Consider the following 15,975-nt stretch of genomic DNA (forward strand, 5'->3'; position numbering starts at 1 on the left):
AGTTATCACGGGACAGTCTCTCCCTGATGGATAGAATCTACTGCATCCCACAGCAACATCTCAGCACGTCCTATGTCATTAATGCCTCTTAAAATGTCACCTAAGAGTGCACAAAACTATAAAAAGCAGACCTTATTCTAAAGCAGAAAATAAGTACAAGCAGATTTATCTTAGCAAAATGATACAGCTTTTAGGCATCATAGCTTTGGGTTCCAAACATCTCTTTCCACAACACAGTTCCTACTAAAATTATAATACTCTTTACTTGTTTTTAAGAGAATTTAACATGCTGTACTTAGCCTTTCAGAACAGGCTATACTGAAGGCTCAAATGGAATTTAGGGGAAATACTATCTACAATGCTACCATTTTAAAGTTTTCTGATGCCAGCCTAGATGTAGCCACTGGAATGCTTCCGGGTTTCCAGTGAAATTGCTGGTGAATGACTGCCACAGTGAGATTTCCATTCTCTCTGAAATATTACATACTATGTAGTGATGTCTAGGCCTTTGGAGGCTGTAAGATATAAAAACTCCTTATGCTCACGAAGTATACAATTAGGCAACAGAAGCAGAAGTTAAATAATTATAATGATGAAAGGCCATGGGGTGGTATCATAGGTCAAGGTGACATGAGAGATGGAAGAAATTTATTGGTATGAGGGTCTCAAGGAAGATTTGCTTGAGAAGTTGGGAAGTGTGTGTGTGTTTGTGTGTGTGTGTGAGTGTGTGTGTGTGTGTGTGTGTGTCTATTAGGCAATAACAGTGTTCATTAAAAGGATTGTTTTTACATGAAGTAACTTCAAGGATGATGCTGTCGTCATCTTTTGAATTTGAACCTATTTTGGTTTCAGGGTCTTCATCACTCAATCACAGTGCTGGAGAAGCTATATTCCTTATTAAGTGTTAAATTCCTGTCAAACAAATAGGGCCAAGGATTGTTAGATGAATTTCTAAGGAAGGAAGAATGACGTCATAGTTAGACACAGAACAACTTCCAGGGAACAGAAAAGAGAAAGCAGGACATAGAAGTTGCGCCAGCCATCTTCCAACACAAGTGTAATAATGATGCGTGTTTTCATTTGCAGGTTGTGATGGTGGATTCCCATACCTCATTGCAGGAAAGTATGCCCAAGATTTTGGGGTGGTGGAAGAAAACTGCTTTCCCTACACAGCCACAGATGCTCCATGCAAACCAAAGGAAAACTGCCTCCGTTACTATTCTTCTGAGTACTACTATGTGGGTGGTTTCTATGGTGGCTGCAATGAAGCCCTGATGAAGCTTGAGCTGGTCAAACACGGACCCATGGCAGTTGCCTTTGAAGTCCACGATGACTTCCTGCACTACCACAGTGGGATCTACCACCACACTGGACTGAGCGACCCTTTCAACCCCTTTGAGCTGACCAATCATGCTGTTCTGCTTGTGGGCTATGGAAAAGATCCAGTCACTGGGTTAGACTACTGGATTGTCAAGAACAGCTGGGGCTCTCAATGGGGTGAGAGTGGCTACTTCCGGATCCGCAGAGGAACTGATGAATGTGCAATTGAGAGTATAGCCATGGCAGCCATACCGATTCCTAAATTGTAGGACCTAGCTCCCAGTGTCCCATACAGCTTTTTATTATTCACAGGGTGATTTAGTCACAGGCTGGAGACTTTTACAAAGCAATATCAGAAGCTTACCACTAGGTACCCTTAAAGAATTTTGCCCTTAAGTTTAAAACAATCCTTGATTTTTTTCTTTTAATATCCTCCCTATCAATCACCGAACTACTTTTCTTTTTAAAGTACTTGGTTAAGTAATACTTTTCTGAGGATTGGTTAGATATTGTCAAATATTTTTGCTGGTCACCTAAAATGCAGCCAGATGTTTCATTGTTAAAAATCTATATAAAAGTGCAAGCTCCTTTTTTAAATTACATAAATCCCATGAATACATGGCCAAAATAGTTATTTTTTAAAGACTTTAAAATAAATGATTTAATCGATGCTATAGAATTCCTATGTGTGTTACGAGAATTTTGTCACTGACTTCTTCCCTTAGAAGCATTTATGCTCCATGGAAGTACTTCATTATGGAGAAAAACAGTGCGATTATTTCATGTATAAAACAACTGAGGGAGAAGCAAAGATTCATCAGCTGCAAAAGTGCTTGCTGTGCAAGCAAGAAGACCTGAGGTCAGTCTTCAGGACCTGTGTCAGAAAAACAAGACAGATAAGCGGACACACTTGTAATTCTAGCACTGGGGAGACAGAGACAGGTGGATCCCTGGTGTTTACTGGTCAACCATCATAGTTAAGTGAACAAGTATCACTTCGAAGAGTTACCTGTGTCAAAATCAAGTTAGATAGTGTTCCTGAGAAACTGTAGCCAGGGTTGACCTCTGACATCTGATGTTCATACATGCTTGGGCTTCCATATACACATGAACATACACTTAAATAAATAAAACAAGACCTTTTAATTTTGTCAAGGAGTATGGTCTGACAATACCTAGTGAACCCCAAAATTCATTCAGGAAATAAACAAGAGTTTTTACAATATCTGCGCATTGAAACTATTTCTTATGTCTCTTCTGCATGTGAAAATATGAATAACAGTTGCTTAATGAGTGAAATATTAACTGTGGAGATTTGAGTAGCTCTTTGGGACTTCAGTGGATATTTCACAATGACGGGAAATTGTTCTGCTGAGCAAACAGCAGATATCTATTAAAAGTAATGTGACAGATAAATTAGGCAATGCCATTGGAACTCCAGAGCAATGTCACAAACCAGAAGCATTCTGAGGCTCAAGAAAACCAGAGCAGTCATATCACCTAAGTTCCTTACACAAATAAAAACAGGAATTTATACAAAAGGCAAAGGACTTCATTCTGAGTGTCAGCTAAGAAGTGGTACAGTCATAACTGAGACCCAGATATGTTGACTCCATTTTTCCCAGAGAACCTTTGGGCACTGAGAATGCTAATTACCTGAAATGTTAGCTGTGCGCTCAATTTTCTTGGTATTCTGAGTCTTAAGAGTTGCTATGTTAAACCTATATAATTTTATTTGTTTTGAGATAGGGGCTCTGTTTGTTACCCTGACTGCCAAGGAATTTGCTATACAGACCAGATTAGCCTCAAGCTCACAATAATCTACCTATCTGTCTCCCAAATGTTTTAAAAATTGTAACTGACTAAAATAGCATTTTATCTGCCCTCAAAGGAAAGTAACACTCTAGAAACAGGCACTGTGGCTTTATCTTTGTTATTTAGGTTGGTGAGGTTTTTACTTGCTTATTTGTTGTTTTTGTTTTGTTTGTTTTGTTTTTGTTTTTGTTTTTTTTTTTTTTTTTTGGTGTTTGGAGATAGGGCCTTACTATCTAGGCAAGTCTGGCCTTTGACTTATAATCCTCTTGACTTTGTCTCTGGTGTGCTAGGATTATAGATTTGCTTTACCAAACCAAGAATACTATGTTTAAAGTGCATCTTTTTTAACCTCCTAGAGCTGTCCAAAGGTCTGACATTCTTGTTTTGGTAAGGAAGTGGATATTCTCCCATAAACAGCTAAGGCCATTATTTTGTAGGCCTCCAGCAAAACAGTTGCTAAAGATAATTTTATTCTTTTTTTATCTTTATTAAATTGGATATTTTTTATTTACATTTCAAATGTTAGTCTCTTTCCCGGTTTCCAGACCAACATAACCCTAATCCCTCCCCCTCCCCTTGTATATGGGTGTTCCCCTCCCCATCCTCCCCCGATTACCACCCTCCCCTCAAGAATCCCATTCACTGGGGGTCCAGCCTTGATAGGACCAAGGGCTTCCCCTTCCACTGGTGCCCTTTCTAGTCTATTCATTGCTGTCTATGCAGTTGGAGCCCAAGGTCAGTTCATGTATAGTCTTTGAGTAGTGGCTTAGTTCCTAGGAGCTCTGGTTGGTTGGCATTGTTGTTCATATTGGGCCTCAAGCCCCTTCAAGCTCTTTCAGTTCTTTCTAAGTTTCCTTCAACGGGGGTACCAAACTCAGTTTAGTGGTTTGCTGCTGTCATTGGCCTATGTATTTGCCATGTTCTGGCGGTGTCTGCCAGGAGAGATCTACATCCGCTTCCTGTCAGCCTGCACTTCTTTGCTTCATCCACCGGATCTAGTTTGGTGGCTACATATGTTTGGGCCACATGTGGGACAGGCTCTGAATGGGCGTACTAAACTTTGCCTTCAATCCCCTCCTAAGGGTATTCTTGTTCCCATTTTAAAAAAGGAATGACACATCTGCATTTTGGTCATCCTTCTTGAGTTTCATATGTTCTGTGCCTCTAGGGTAATTCAAGCACTTGGGCTAATATCCACTTATCAATGAGTGCATACCATGTGTGTTTTTCTGTGATTGGGTTACCTCACTCAGGATGATATTTTCCAGTTCCCTCCATTTGCCTATGAATTTCACAACGTCATTGTTTTTGATAGCTGAGTAGTATTCCATTGTGTACATGTACCACATTTTGTGTATCAATTCCTCTGTTGAAGGGCATCTGGGTTCTTTCCAGCTTCTGACTATTATAAATAAGGCTGGTATGAACGTAGGGGAGCATGTGCCTTTGTTATTCTTGGAGAATCTTTTGGGTATATGCCCAAGAGAGGTATTGCTGGGTCCTCAGGTAGTTCAATGTCCAGTTTTCTGAGGAACCTCCAGACTGATTTCCAGAATGGTTGTACCAGTCTTCAATCCCCCCAACGATGGAGGAGTGTTCCTCTTTCTCCAAATCCTCGCCAGTATCTGCTGTCACCTGAGTTTTTGAGCTTAGCCATTCTGACTGGTGTGAGGTAGAATCTCTGGGTTGTTTTGATTTGCATTTCCCTTATGACTAAAGATCTTGAACATTTCTTTTGGTGCTTCTCAGCCATTTGATATTCCTCACCTGTGAATTCTTTGTTTAGCTCTGAACCCCATTGTTTACTAAGGTTATTGGTCTCCGTGAAGTCTAACCTCATAAGTTCTTTGTATATTTTGGATATAAGCCCACAATCTGTGGGTTGCCAATTTGTCCTAAAAACAGTGTCCTTTGCCTTATAGAAACTTTGTAGTTTTATGAGATCCCATTTGTTGATTCTTGATCTTAGAGCAGAAACCATTGGTGTTTTGTTCAGGAAGTTTTATCCAGTGCCCATGTGTTCAAGATACTTCCCCACTTTTTCTTCTATTAGTTTGAGTGTATCTGGTTTGATGTGGAGGTCCTCGATCCACTTGGACTTAAGCTTTGTACAGGGTGATAAACATGGATCGATCTGCATTCTTCTACATGCTGACCTCCAGTTGAACCAGCACCATTTGCTGAAAATGCTGTCTCTTTTCCATTGGATAGTTTTGGCTCCTTTGTCAAAAATCAAGTGCCCATAGGTGTGTGGGTTCATTTCTGGGTCCTCAATTCTATTCCACTGATCTATCTGCCTGTCTCTGTACCAATACCATACAGTTTTTTTCTTTTTTATCACTATTGTTCTGTAATACTGCTTGAATTCAGGGATAGTGATTTCCCAGGAAGTCCTTTAATTGTTGAGGATGGTTTTAGCTATCCTGGGTTTTTTGTTATTCCAGATGAATTTGCAAATTGTCTGTCTATCTCTCTGAAAAATTGGATTGGAATTTTGATGGGGATTCCATTGAATCTGTAGATCGCTTTTGGTGAAATGTCCATTTTTAGTATATTAATCCTGCCAGTCCATGAGCATGGGAGATCTTTCCATCTTCTGAGATCTTCTCCAGTGTCTTTCTTCAGAGGCTTGGAGTTCTTATCATACAGATCTTTCACTTGCTTGGTTAAAGTCACACAAAGGTATTTTATATTATTAGGGAATATTATGAGGGGCATTGTTTCCTTTATTTCTTTTTCAGCTTGTTTCTCTTTTGTGTAGAGGAAGGCTACTGATTTATTTGAATTAATTTTATACCCAGCCACTTTGCTGAAGGTGTTTATCAGGTTTAGTAGTTCTCTGGTAGAACTTTTGTGATCACTTAAATATACTATCATATCATCTGCAAATAGTGATATTTTAACATCTTCCTTTCCAATCTGTATTCCTCTGATCTCCTTTTGTTGTCTGATTGCTCTGGCTAGGACTTTGAGAACTCTATTGAATAAGTAGGGAGAGAGTATGCAGCCTTGTGTAGTCCCTAAGTTTAATGGGATTGCTTCAAGTTTCTCTCCATTTAGTTTAATGTTAGCGACTCGTTTGCTCTATATGGCTTTTACTATGTTTAGGTATGGGCCTTGAATTCCTGTTCTTTCCAGGAATTTTATCATGAAGGGGTGTTGAATTTTGTTAAATGCTTTCTCAGCATCTAATGAAATGATCATGTGGTTCTGTTCTTTCAGTTTGTTTACATAATGGATCACGTTGATGGTTTTCCGTATATTAAACCATCCCCGCATACCTGGGATGAAGCCCACTTGATCATGATGGATAATTGTATTGATGTGTTCTTGGATTTGGTTTGCAAGTATTTTATTGAGTCTTTTGCGTTGATATTCGTAAGGGAAATTGGTCTGTAGTTCTCTTTCTTTGTTGAGTCTTTGGGTGGTTTAGGTATAAGAGTAATTGTGGCTTCATAGAAGGAATTCGGTAGTGCTCCATCAGTTTCAATTTTGTGGAATAGTTTGTATAATATTGGTATGAGGTCTTCTATGAAGGTCTGATAGAATTCTGCACTGAATCCATCTGGACCTGGGCTCTTTTTGGTCGGGAGACTTTTAATGACTGCTTTTATTTCTTTAAGAGTTATGGGGTTGTTTAACTGGTTTATCTGTTCCTGATTTAACTTCAGTAACTGGTACTTGTCTAGGAAATTGTCCATTTCCTCCAGAATTTCAAGTTTTTTTGAATATAGACTTTTGTAGTAGGATCTGATGATTTTTTGAATTTCCTCTGATTCTGTTGTTATGTCTTTTTTTTCATTTCTTATTTTTGTTAATATGGACACACTCTCTGTGTCCTCTGGTTAGTCTGGCTAAGGGTTTATCTATCTTGTTGATTTTCTCAAAGAACCAGGTTTTGGTTCTGCTTATTCTTTGTATTGTCCTTTTTGTTTCTACTTGGTTGATTTCAGCTCTGAGTTTGATTATTTCCTGCCTTCTACTCCTCCTGGGTGTATTTGCTTCTTTTTGTTTTAGATCTTTTAGGTGTGCTGTCAAGCTGCTGACATATGCTCTTTCCTGTTTCTTTCAGCAGGAACTCAGAGCTTACCTCTTAGCACAGCTTTCATTGTGTCCCATAAGCTTGGGTATGTTGTACCTTGATTTTCATTAAATTCTAAGAAGTCTTTAATTTCTTTCTCTATTTCTTCCTTGACCAGGTTATCGTTGAGTAGAGCATTGTTCAATTTCCATGTTATTGAACTTTCCGTATTGTTATTGAAGACCAGCTTTAGCTCTGCATGGTCTGACAGGACACATGGAATTATTTCTATCTTTCTGTATCTGTTGAAGCCTGTTTTGTGCCTGATTATATGGTCAGTTTTGGAGAAAGTACCATGAGGTGGTGAGAAGAAAGGTATATGCTTTTGTTGTAAGATAGAATGTTCTCTAAATATCTGTTAAGTCCATTTGTTCCATAACTTCTGTTGATCTGTCTATGTCTCTGTTTAATTTCTGTTTCCATGATCTGTCCATTGATGACTGTGGGGTGTTGAAATCTTCTACTATTATCATGTGAGGTGCAACGTGTGCTTTGAGCTTTAGTAAGGTTTCTTTTATGTATGTAGGTGCCCTTGTATTTGGAGCATAGATATTTAGGATTGAGAGTTCATCTTGGTGGATTTTTCCTTTGATGAATATGAAGTGTCCTTCCTTGTCTTTTTTGATGACTTTTGGTTGAAAATCGATTTTATTTGATATTAGAATGGCTACACCAGTTTGCTTCTTCATACCATTTGCTTGGAAAGTTGTTTTCTAGTCTTTTACTCTGAGGTAGTGTCTGTCTTTGTCTCTGATGTGTGTTTCCTGTAGGCAACAAAATGCTGGGTCCTCATTGCGTATCCAGTTTGTTAATCTGTGTCTTTTTATTGGGGAGTTGAGTCCATTGATGTTGAGAGATATTAAGGAATAGGGATTGTTCCTTCCTGTTATCTTTGTATTTGAAGGTAAGATTATGTTTGTGTGCTTGTCTTCTTGTTTTGTACGATTAGTTTCTTGCTTTTTCTAGTGTGTAGCTTGCCTCCTTGTATTGGGCTTTAACCATTTATTATCCTTTGTAGCGTTGGATTTGTAGAAAGATATTGTGTAAATTTGCTTTTCTCATGGAATATCTTGGTTTTTTCATCTATGTTAATTGAGAGTTTTGCTGGATACAGTAACCTGGTCTGGCATTTGTGTTTAGGGTCTGTATGACATCTATCCAGGATCTTCTGGCTTTCATAGTCTCTGGCGAGAAGTCTGGTGTAATTCTGCTAGGTCTGCCTTTATATGTTACTTGACCTTTTTCCCTTACTGCTTTTAATATTCTTTCTTTATTTTGTGCATTTGGTGTTTTGACTATTATGTGACAGGAGGAGTTTCTTTTCTGGTCCAATCTATTTGGAGTTCTGTAGGCTTCTTGTATGTTTATGGGTATCTCTTTCTTTAGGTTAGGGAAGTTTTCTTCTATGATTTTGTTGAAAGTATTTACTGGTCCTTTGAGCTGAGAGTCTTCACTCTCTTCTATACCTATTATCCTTAGGTTTGATCTTCTCATTCAGTCCTGGATTTCATATATGTTTTGGACCAATAGCTTTTTCCGTTTTACATTATCTTTGACTATTGTGTCAATGATTTCTATGGAATCTTCTGCTCCTCAGATTCTCTCTTCTATCTCTTGTATTCTGTAGGTGATGCTTGTATCTTCAGCTCCTACTCTCTTCCTTTGGTTTTCTATATCCAGGGTTGTTTCCCTGTGTTCTTTCTTCATTGCCTCTATTTCCATTTTTAATTCCTTCAACTGTTTGATTGTGTTTTCCTGGAATTCTTTCAGGGATTTTGTGATTCTTCTCTATATGCTTCTACTTGTTTATTTATGTTTTCCTGTGTTTCTCTAAGGGAGTTCTTCATGTCTTTCTTGAAGTCCTCCAGCATCATGATCAAATATGATTTTAAATCTAGATCTTGCTTTTCTGGTGTGTTTGGATATTCAATGTTTGCTTTGGTGGGAGAATTGGGCTCCGATGATGCCTTGTAGTCTTGGTTTCTGTTGCTTGGGTTCCTGCGCTTGCCTCTCCCCATCAAATTATCTCTGGTGTTACTTTGTTCTGCTATTTCTGACAGTGGCTAGACTGTCCTATAAGCCTGTGTGTCAGGAGTGCTGTATACCTGTTTTCCTGTTTTCTTTCAGCCAGTTATCAGAACAGAGTGTTCTGCTTTTGGGCGTGTAGTTTTTCCTGTCTACAGGTCTTCAGCTGTTCCTGTGGGTCTGTGTCCTGAGTTCACCAAGCAGGTGACTTGGAGCAGAAAAGTTGTTCTTACCTGTGGTCCTGAGGCTCAAGTTTGCTCGTGGGGTGTTGCTTATGAGTTCTCAGTGAGGGCAGAAACCAGGAGGGCCTGCGCTGTCTTTTCTGGGAGCCCCTGTGCACTGGGGTCCCAGGTGGCATTTGGTGTTTTCCTCTTGAGTCAGAAATGTGGGCAGAGTGTAGTCTCTTCTGGCTTCCCAGGCGTGTCTGTCTCTCTGAAGGTTTAGCTATCCCTCCCACGGGATTTGGGTGCAGAGTACTGTTGATCTGGTCCCTTCTGGTTCTGTCCGTGTCTGGGGCCGGGAAATTTAAATATTACTTAAGAACCCATTTTAAAAAAGTAGTGGGAGAATGCACAGAGAAACCTTCAAAACAAACCTTTAACTTAGGAAGGGAGATGCTTTTGATTTGAATTGGTTTGGGTTACTTTTGTCCCTGTTTTAAGGTTTTAGTTTTTCACCTTATGCTTGCTCCTTTCCTATGGGAACAGAGTAAGTGTGGCAGTAAAGGAGCTTTACTGGTGAGACTGGTGAAAGTGTTGCAGGGCAGCACTGAATCAGAGCAAACTAAGGTTAATCTAAGATTTTCATAACTTTCCTTCTTAGATTCTAACAGCATTAAGTAGACTCTAAGAAACTCTAAGATGAACACACTGTGGTACTGCAGCAATTTCTAGCTCACCTCTGTCTTTAAAATGGCTCGGCCTCAGTGGGAGAGGATACACCTACCCCTGCAGAAACTAGAGGTGGCAGGGAGGACAGATACACCCTGGAGGGGGCAGTTTTGAGCTTCACCCTCTTAGAAGAGAAGAGGAGTAGGTGGAAGGACTGTGTGAGAAGGGTGACCAGGAGGAGGGTGGAGAAGAATCAGGATGTAAAATGAATAGAAAAATTAATTAATTAAAGAGGGGGTTTGTTTTTGGAAGGTGAAATATCAGGCCTAAGGAAGTTCCTGATAGAAAGGCAAGTAGACCTCAATGAGTTCAGAATTTTCAAATGGTTTTTATAATCTTTATCTGTAAGCACAGTTCTAAAATCACTCTAGCCCTCACAATTAATATTTTGTTGGAGGCAAAGTGCTTCAAGTATATTCAACCCATAGATGATAATTAGAAAACTTAATTGAATGGGTTTCCTCTAAATGTGCTGATGTTAATGTTTATATTTTTAGTGTTGTAAAGAAGAAACTTCCTGGGCAAAATTACAGGATTTGTGGAAAAGGAAATGGGACAGGATTTAAATTGCTTGCTATACAGGCTAAGAACCAGGGTTGAATCTCTGGGGTCCACATAAAACCTGATTGGCAATCTCAGTGTTTCTATAGAGAGGTAGGGTACAGGGAGAATTAGCTGGAAGGTCTCTATGCTAACTGTGCTACAGTACTACCCAACATAACAGCAGAAACAAGAAAGACCCTGACTCAAACAAGAATTGATGTCTGAAAGCGAACATCCGACTTCCAAGTATCTGCCATTACACATACATTCCTGCACATACACAGATAGATGATAAAATACATAGGTAGATGATAGAAACTAAAATTATTTATGTCTTTCAATATGTATATTTCAAGTTTATATGACCTTGAAATTATATGTTGGTTCCTGAACAGCCACTTTACCTAATGAAATATTAGCTGGAATAGGAGGGCCTCATGGAATCATTATTCTGATGCAAAGAACACATTTGCCTGAAATTGTCTGGGCTATACCAGAATTGAACCTCAGCCAACCTTCTGGTCAGACAAGCCACATTTTGTGCTCAGTGATGGAATCAAGAAACACTAAAGACATACTAGTCCTAGCACAGAAATACAACATATGCTTTAGTCTGTGACTTTCATTTTTTTTCTCTTCATGAACGTATTTATCATGATCCCTTCTGCCCAGTGATATTTAAAAGTAAATTGAAGAACTAATTTAACCTTTCCCTTTCCAGCTCTGAGCTTGTCAGGCTCATGCGATTTTTAAATTCTTGAACTTTGTTTCCTAAAAGACTACTTATGTGTAAAACTTCTATTCCACAGGGAGTTAAATAGCAGAAAGAGAGTGAGAAACTTTAAACTTAATAAACAAGGGAAGAATTACAAACCTGTTCCTTCCTGTAATGCAAAAAAATTCTAAATGGGTTGAAGTTCTGGCAATCAATTATAAGGAGAGAAGTTGGAGAAATAGCCTGCCCAGAAGTAATGAAGAGAAAGCTATGAAGCTCAAGCAGTGCATTAAAAGCTAGCATGGAGAACTTCTTTCTGTAATGTATTTCCTGAACTGTCAAACACATTGAATAGTCTTGTAGCATAAGATGAAGGATACAAATGAATGTTTTACTATCAGATTTTTATACCCTCCATTCTATTTGGCAGGGCATGAGGCACAGAGAGCTATAATAAAAGCTGTGATTTCCCTTGAGACTGATTGCTGAACCACCAGGAGAAGCTGACAATATTCACAAGAGAATGTAGACACAGTCCTAGTTCTTTAGTTTAAGATTCACTTTGGGGAGAAAAAGGATAAGTCAACAGAAGAAAGGGAGCAAGGGTAGCACTGTGCCGTGGAACTGTCATGACCTTGGGAACCAGGCCATCCTGGTTCGAAGTTTTGGGTCCTCTGAAGGTTTTGAGTTCTGCTTTGTTCAGTCTTTGAAGAACAAAAGGTCTAGGTGTCACTGACTATTAAATGCAAAACTAATAATTACCTATTTTCAAGAGGTAAGATTTTAAAAATGAGTGGTGATTTATATGTGTAAATTACATATGTGTTAGAATAAGTAAATCTAAAAGAAGGGTAGGAAAGTATTACTAAGGAATTAGGTTTCAGAGACTCATCCATTACACTTAAAATTCACTCTTCCTCAATGCTTCCCAGCTAAAGGTCAGCATGTTCTCTTCCTTGGGATCATTTGGTAATGTATGTAGACACTGAAGGTTGTCACATTTGAGAGCAGGGAGCATGCATACTCTTGTACACTCAGTTGTTAGAGGTGAGGTACATGTACATGGGAGAATGAGAGGACATTCTTTTACATGGAGAATTGTTGTTGTAAAAATATAAAAAATATAAAACAGTCTTTTTACCTGCCCCAAGTCTATCACCACAGTGCTCCAAGGTATCTGCCAGATATCTTAAGTGTCAGTCAGCAAAGCCTCTCACCCACTCTGCTCCATCCCATATCATACTGTCAAAGGCCTCTCTCTGAGCCTGGCAACAATTTCTCTACCTACCTAGTTCCCAAGGCAGGTTTCCATGCCAGAAACACACATCCCAACTCTGTGGCAGCCTAGACTCTCTAGCTGCTGCACACTTTCTTACACTTAAATTGCTACATGAAAGAACACACAACACAATAACCTTTGACCCAATTGATAAGATATAATTGCCTGCCTAAACATACGAAGCCTGTTCACATCCATCCATTAAGAACATTCATAAGAACCTGAAAATACACAGAGTGGAATCTTAAAGTCAGCTTCCATGTTCTCCCTGCCGTGGCTTCTCCCATTTCTTCCGTTCCCGTCTCCTTCTCTTCCTTCAAACTTTTCTCCTGCCCATCCTTCCTTCTCGTCCAATGACAGGCCTCATCCTATCTTGTACTTGCTTCATCTGTGACATCATCCTACAGAGAATTGTCTAAAGAAAACATCAACAATGCAGCGTTGAAAAGTTATGTCCACAAGCTAACTTCCTTTCACTCTTTCTCAGCACCAAATAATTGTTATGAACTTTGGATAGGGAGGCCTAAAGTTATAACAGAAAAAGGCTGGAAATAGCTCAGCAGGTAAGAGTCTTGTCTGTTCTTCCAGAGGAGGTAGGTTCAAGTCTCTGAGCTCACAGCTGGTTCACAGTTTCAGGGGAAGAACCTCTTCTGGCTTCTTTGGCCTCAGGCATGCATGTGGTACATCGACATGCATGTAGGCAAAACCCCCATATATATACAATAATAAAATAAAGTTTAAAATTAAAAAAAAAAAAAGCAGTAGCAGAAACTTCCAGTGAGAATGAGGAACTGAAGCTAAGCTTGAAGCCCAAAAGGAGTAGTGAAATGGAAACCGTGACAAGGCGTGGGTGAAAGGGCAAGCAATAAGAAAAGTAGCAAGCGCATTCTTCCAGATTCTAGAGAGTAGCCTGAGCCATCATTCTATAAGAGGCTCTAGCCAACAGGACGGAGCTCACATTTATTTCTATAAAAAATTATAGAACACACACTATATACACAACTATAATATAGAAGAATGGGAGTCATTACTGGACCAGAGGTGGCAATGAGCTGTGTGTGTGTGTGTGTGTGTGTGTGTGTGTGTGTGTGTGTGTGTGTGTAGTAGGAAAGGATAAAGAAGTTTAGAGACACATGTGTGGGTGAAAAATTCTGTCATAGGCGATGAAAACACCCTTCATTTCATCAAATATTTGATTGATAAAAGGACAAGCAGACCAGTCAGAACTGGCGACAGATCTCAGTCAATAAAGTGCTTGCTCCACGAGCTTGAGAACTTGAGTTCATTGACACCACACTTAAAAATCCAGAGAACATGAAGTGTACTTCTAATCCCAAAGCTGTGGATAGCTTTGCACAGCTCTGGGGGTGGGGTGGGGGGGCACTGGCTAGCCAGTCAAGCCCACTTAATGAGCATTAGGTCCCACTGAGAGATCTTGCTGCCCAAACCAAGATGAATGGATCTTTAAGAATAACACTGAGGTGGACTGCTGGCCTCTATACACACAGGTACACCCTTAAGCACATGAACACATGCAGAAGATTAGAGGCACGAGGGGGGGGGAGAGAGAGAGAGAGAGAGAGAAGAAGAAGGAGGAGGAGGAGGAGGAGGAGGGAGAGGAGGAGGAGGAGGAGGGGAAAGAGGAACTAAAAGGCAGAAGCAAAAATAAAACTGCACTAGTTTTTACTTAAAATGATCACTTGATGGGTCTGGAAAGATGCCTCAGAGATTATGAATACTGTCTGTTCTTGCAGAATACTAAGGTTCAATTCCTGACACACACATCGTGGCTCAAACACTGTGTGAAACTCTAGTTTCGAGGTATCCAACACCTTCTTCAGGCTTCTGTGATCACCAAGCATGCATATGGTGCACAATCATCTGTGAAAGCAAAACATTCACACACAAACTAAAAGCAAAAACAAACAAACAAACAAGCAAACAAACACCTAAAGAACATGTTTTAGGCAATGCAAACTTCCTCTAGAAAAATGTGTGCATTTCTATTACATTTTGAACACAACTTCAGAATCCTCATGGAAACATGAACCTGAGTGCAACGAACTTCTCTGTGTACAGGTAATTTTAATTCAGCCAGTAGCCATCTCAAAGGTTAGAGACCTTCATTGTTATAGGCAGAAAGGAATCGGGTGGGGTGACTTGGCCAGTGGCAAGCAGGAAGTTAGCTGTGGGGAGAAGACGCGTTTTTAAAGGGAAATCTCACTGGATCCCAGAACCTGTTCGGAGACTGGGCTGCTCATTTATTTCTTGAGTCTTAGTAGAACTCCCAAGTCTCCAACCTTTTTTATTTTCCCTGAGATTGGTATGCCCTCCTGCTATTTTCATCGCTAGAGTCAAAGCCAACTGGGAAAGCTCCACCACATGAACAATTCACATAGTACCATCCTTACCCTACCACTGCCTCAGACTTAGTCATTCAATGCTGGGCCTGGACCACACATAATATCTACTGTTGCTAGCCATGGGAACCTGACTGCTACCGAAGTCACACCCAGTGGGCTGTTATTTATTCTATTAGTCTTACAGCAGCTTCACACAATGAACACTTCCAAATGATAAATTATATACTATTCTTTCAGGAATTAGTTTTGTCTTCATAGCTAATATTGACAGTCCCCATTCACAGAAGTCTTACAATGATATAGATAAGTCCTTTGCATACAATATCATTCTGCATGAAGTTTCTCTTCTACAAATAATGATTAAGATCAATTAAGTAACTTGTCTTAAATATCTGAGCTCATACATTTACATGGGTTTTGAATTCACCCAAAGGCTAAGAATCAAGCTCTATCTATTCTAAAATGTCTACCTATGCCTCACCCACAGTCATTTTTTTCAAGCCCTGGTTCCACTTATTCTACATTAACTTTTTGTCCACAACTTATATACTTCTATAAGCTATGAGAGAAGATAACTTTAACACTGTAAACCAGGAATAATTTTTAAAACTAATGAAAAGACTGGCAGATTTCTGGCACTATAACAGAATATCTGAGACTAGGTAATTTATGACGAAAAAAGTTGTGAATCTTAGATTATGGTAAGACATTTATGCTAATTCATCTCTGGGTGGAAATTGTCACAGAACCAATTGCAGCAGGATGAACAAAAGAAAGGTAGGTTTTCCTTAAAATCATTCACTTCTTTGGTAACTGATCCAGTCCCTTCCAGATACTCATGATGGGGCACAGACATGAGTTTTGCATAAGGCAAACCAGATCCAACTCACAGTAGAAGGCCAAGGAAGAGAGTGTAATTCAGAAGGGATCTGGTGAGAAAGGGA

General features: G+C 39.5%; 1 protein-coding gene across 1 annotated transcript in view; it reads left to right on the top strand.

Moving 5' to 3' along the window:
- Ctsc (cathepsin C) overlaps window positions 1-1,993 on the top strand; it is a 31,404-nt gene extending 29,411 nt beyond the window's left edge. Inside the window, 1 exon segment of the mRNA NM_017097.2 lies at window positions 1,087-1,993. Coding sequence (NP_058793.1) covers window positions 1,087-1,589 — 503 coding nt within the window. The 3' untranslated portion in view covers window positions 1,590-1,993.
- Window positions 1,994-15,975: the final 13,982 nt, after the last annotated feature.

Source organism: Rattus norvegicus, chromosome 1 (assembly GCF_021556685.1).
Source record: "Rattus norvegicus strain SHRSP/BbbUtx chromosome 1, alternate assembly SHRSP_T2T, whole genome shotgun sequence".
NCBI classification, from domain to species: Eukaryota; Metazoa; Chordata; class Mammalia; order Rodentia; family Muridae; genus Rattus; species Rattus norvegicus.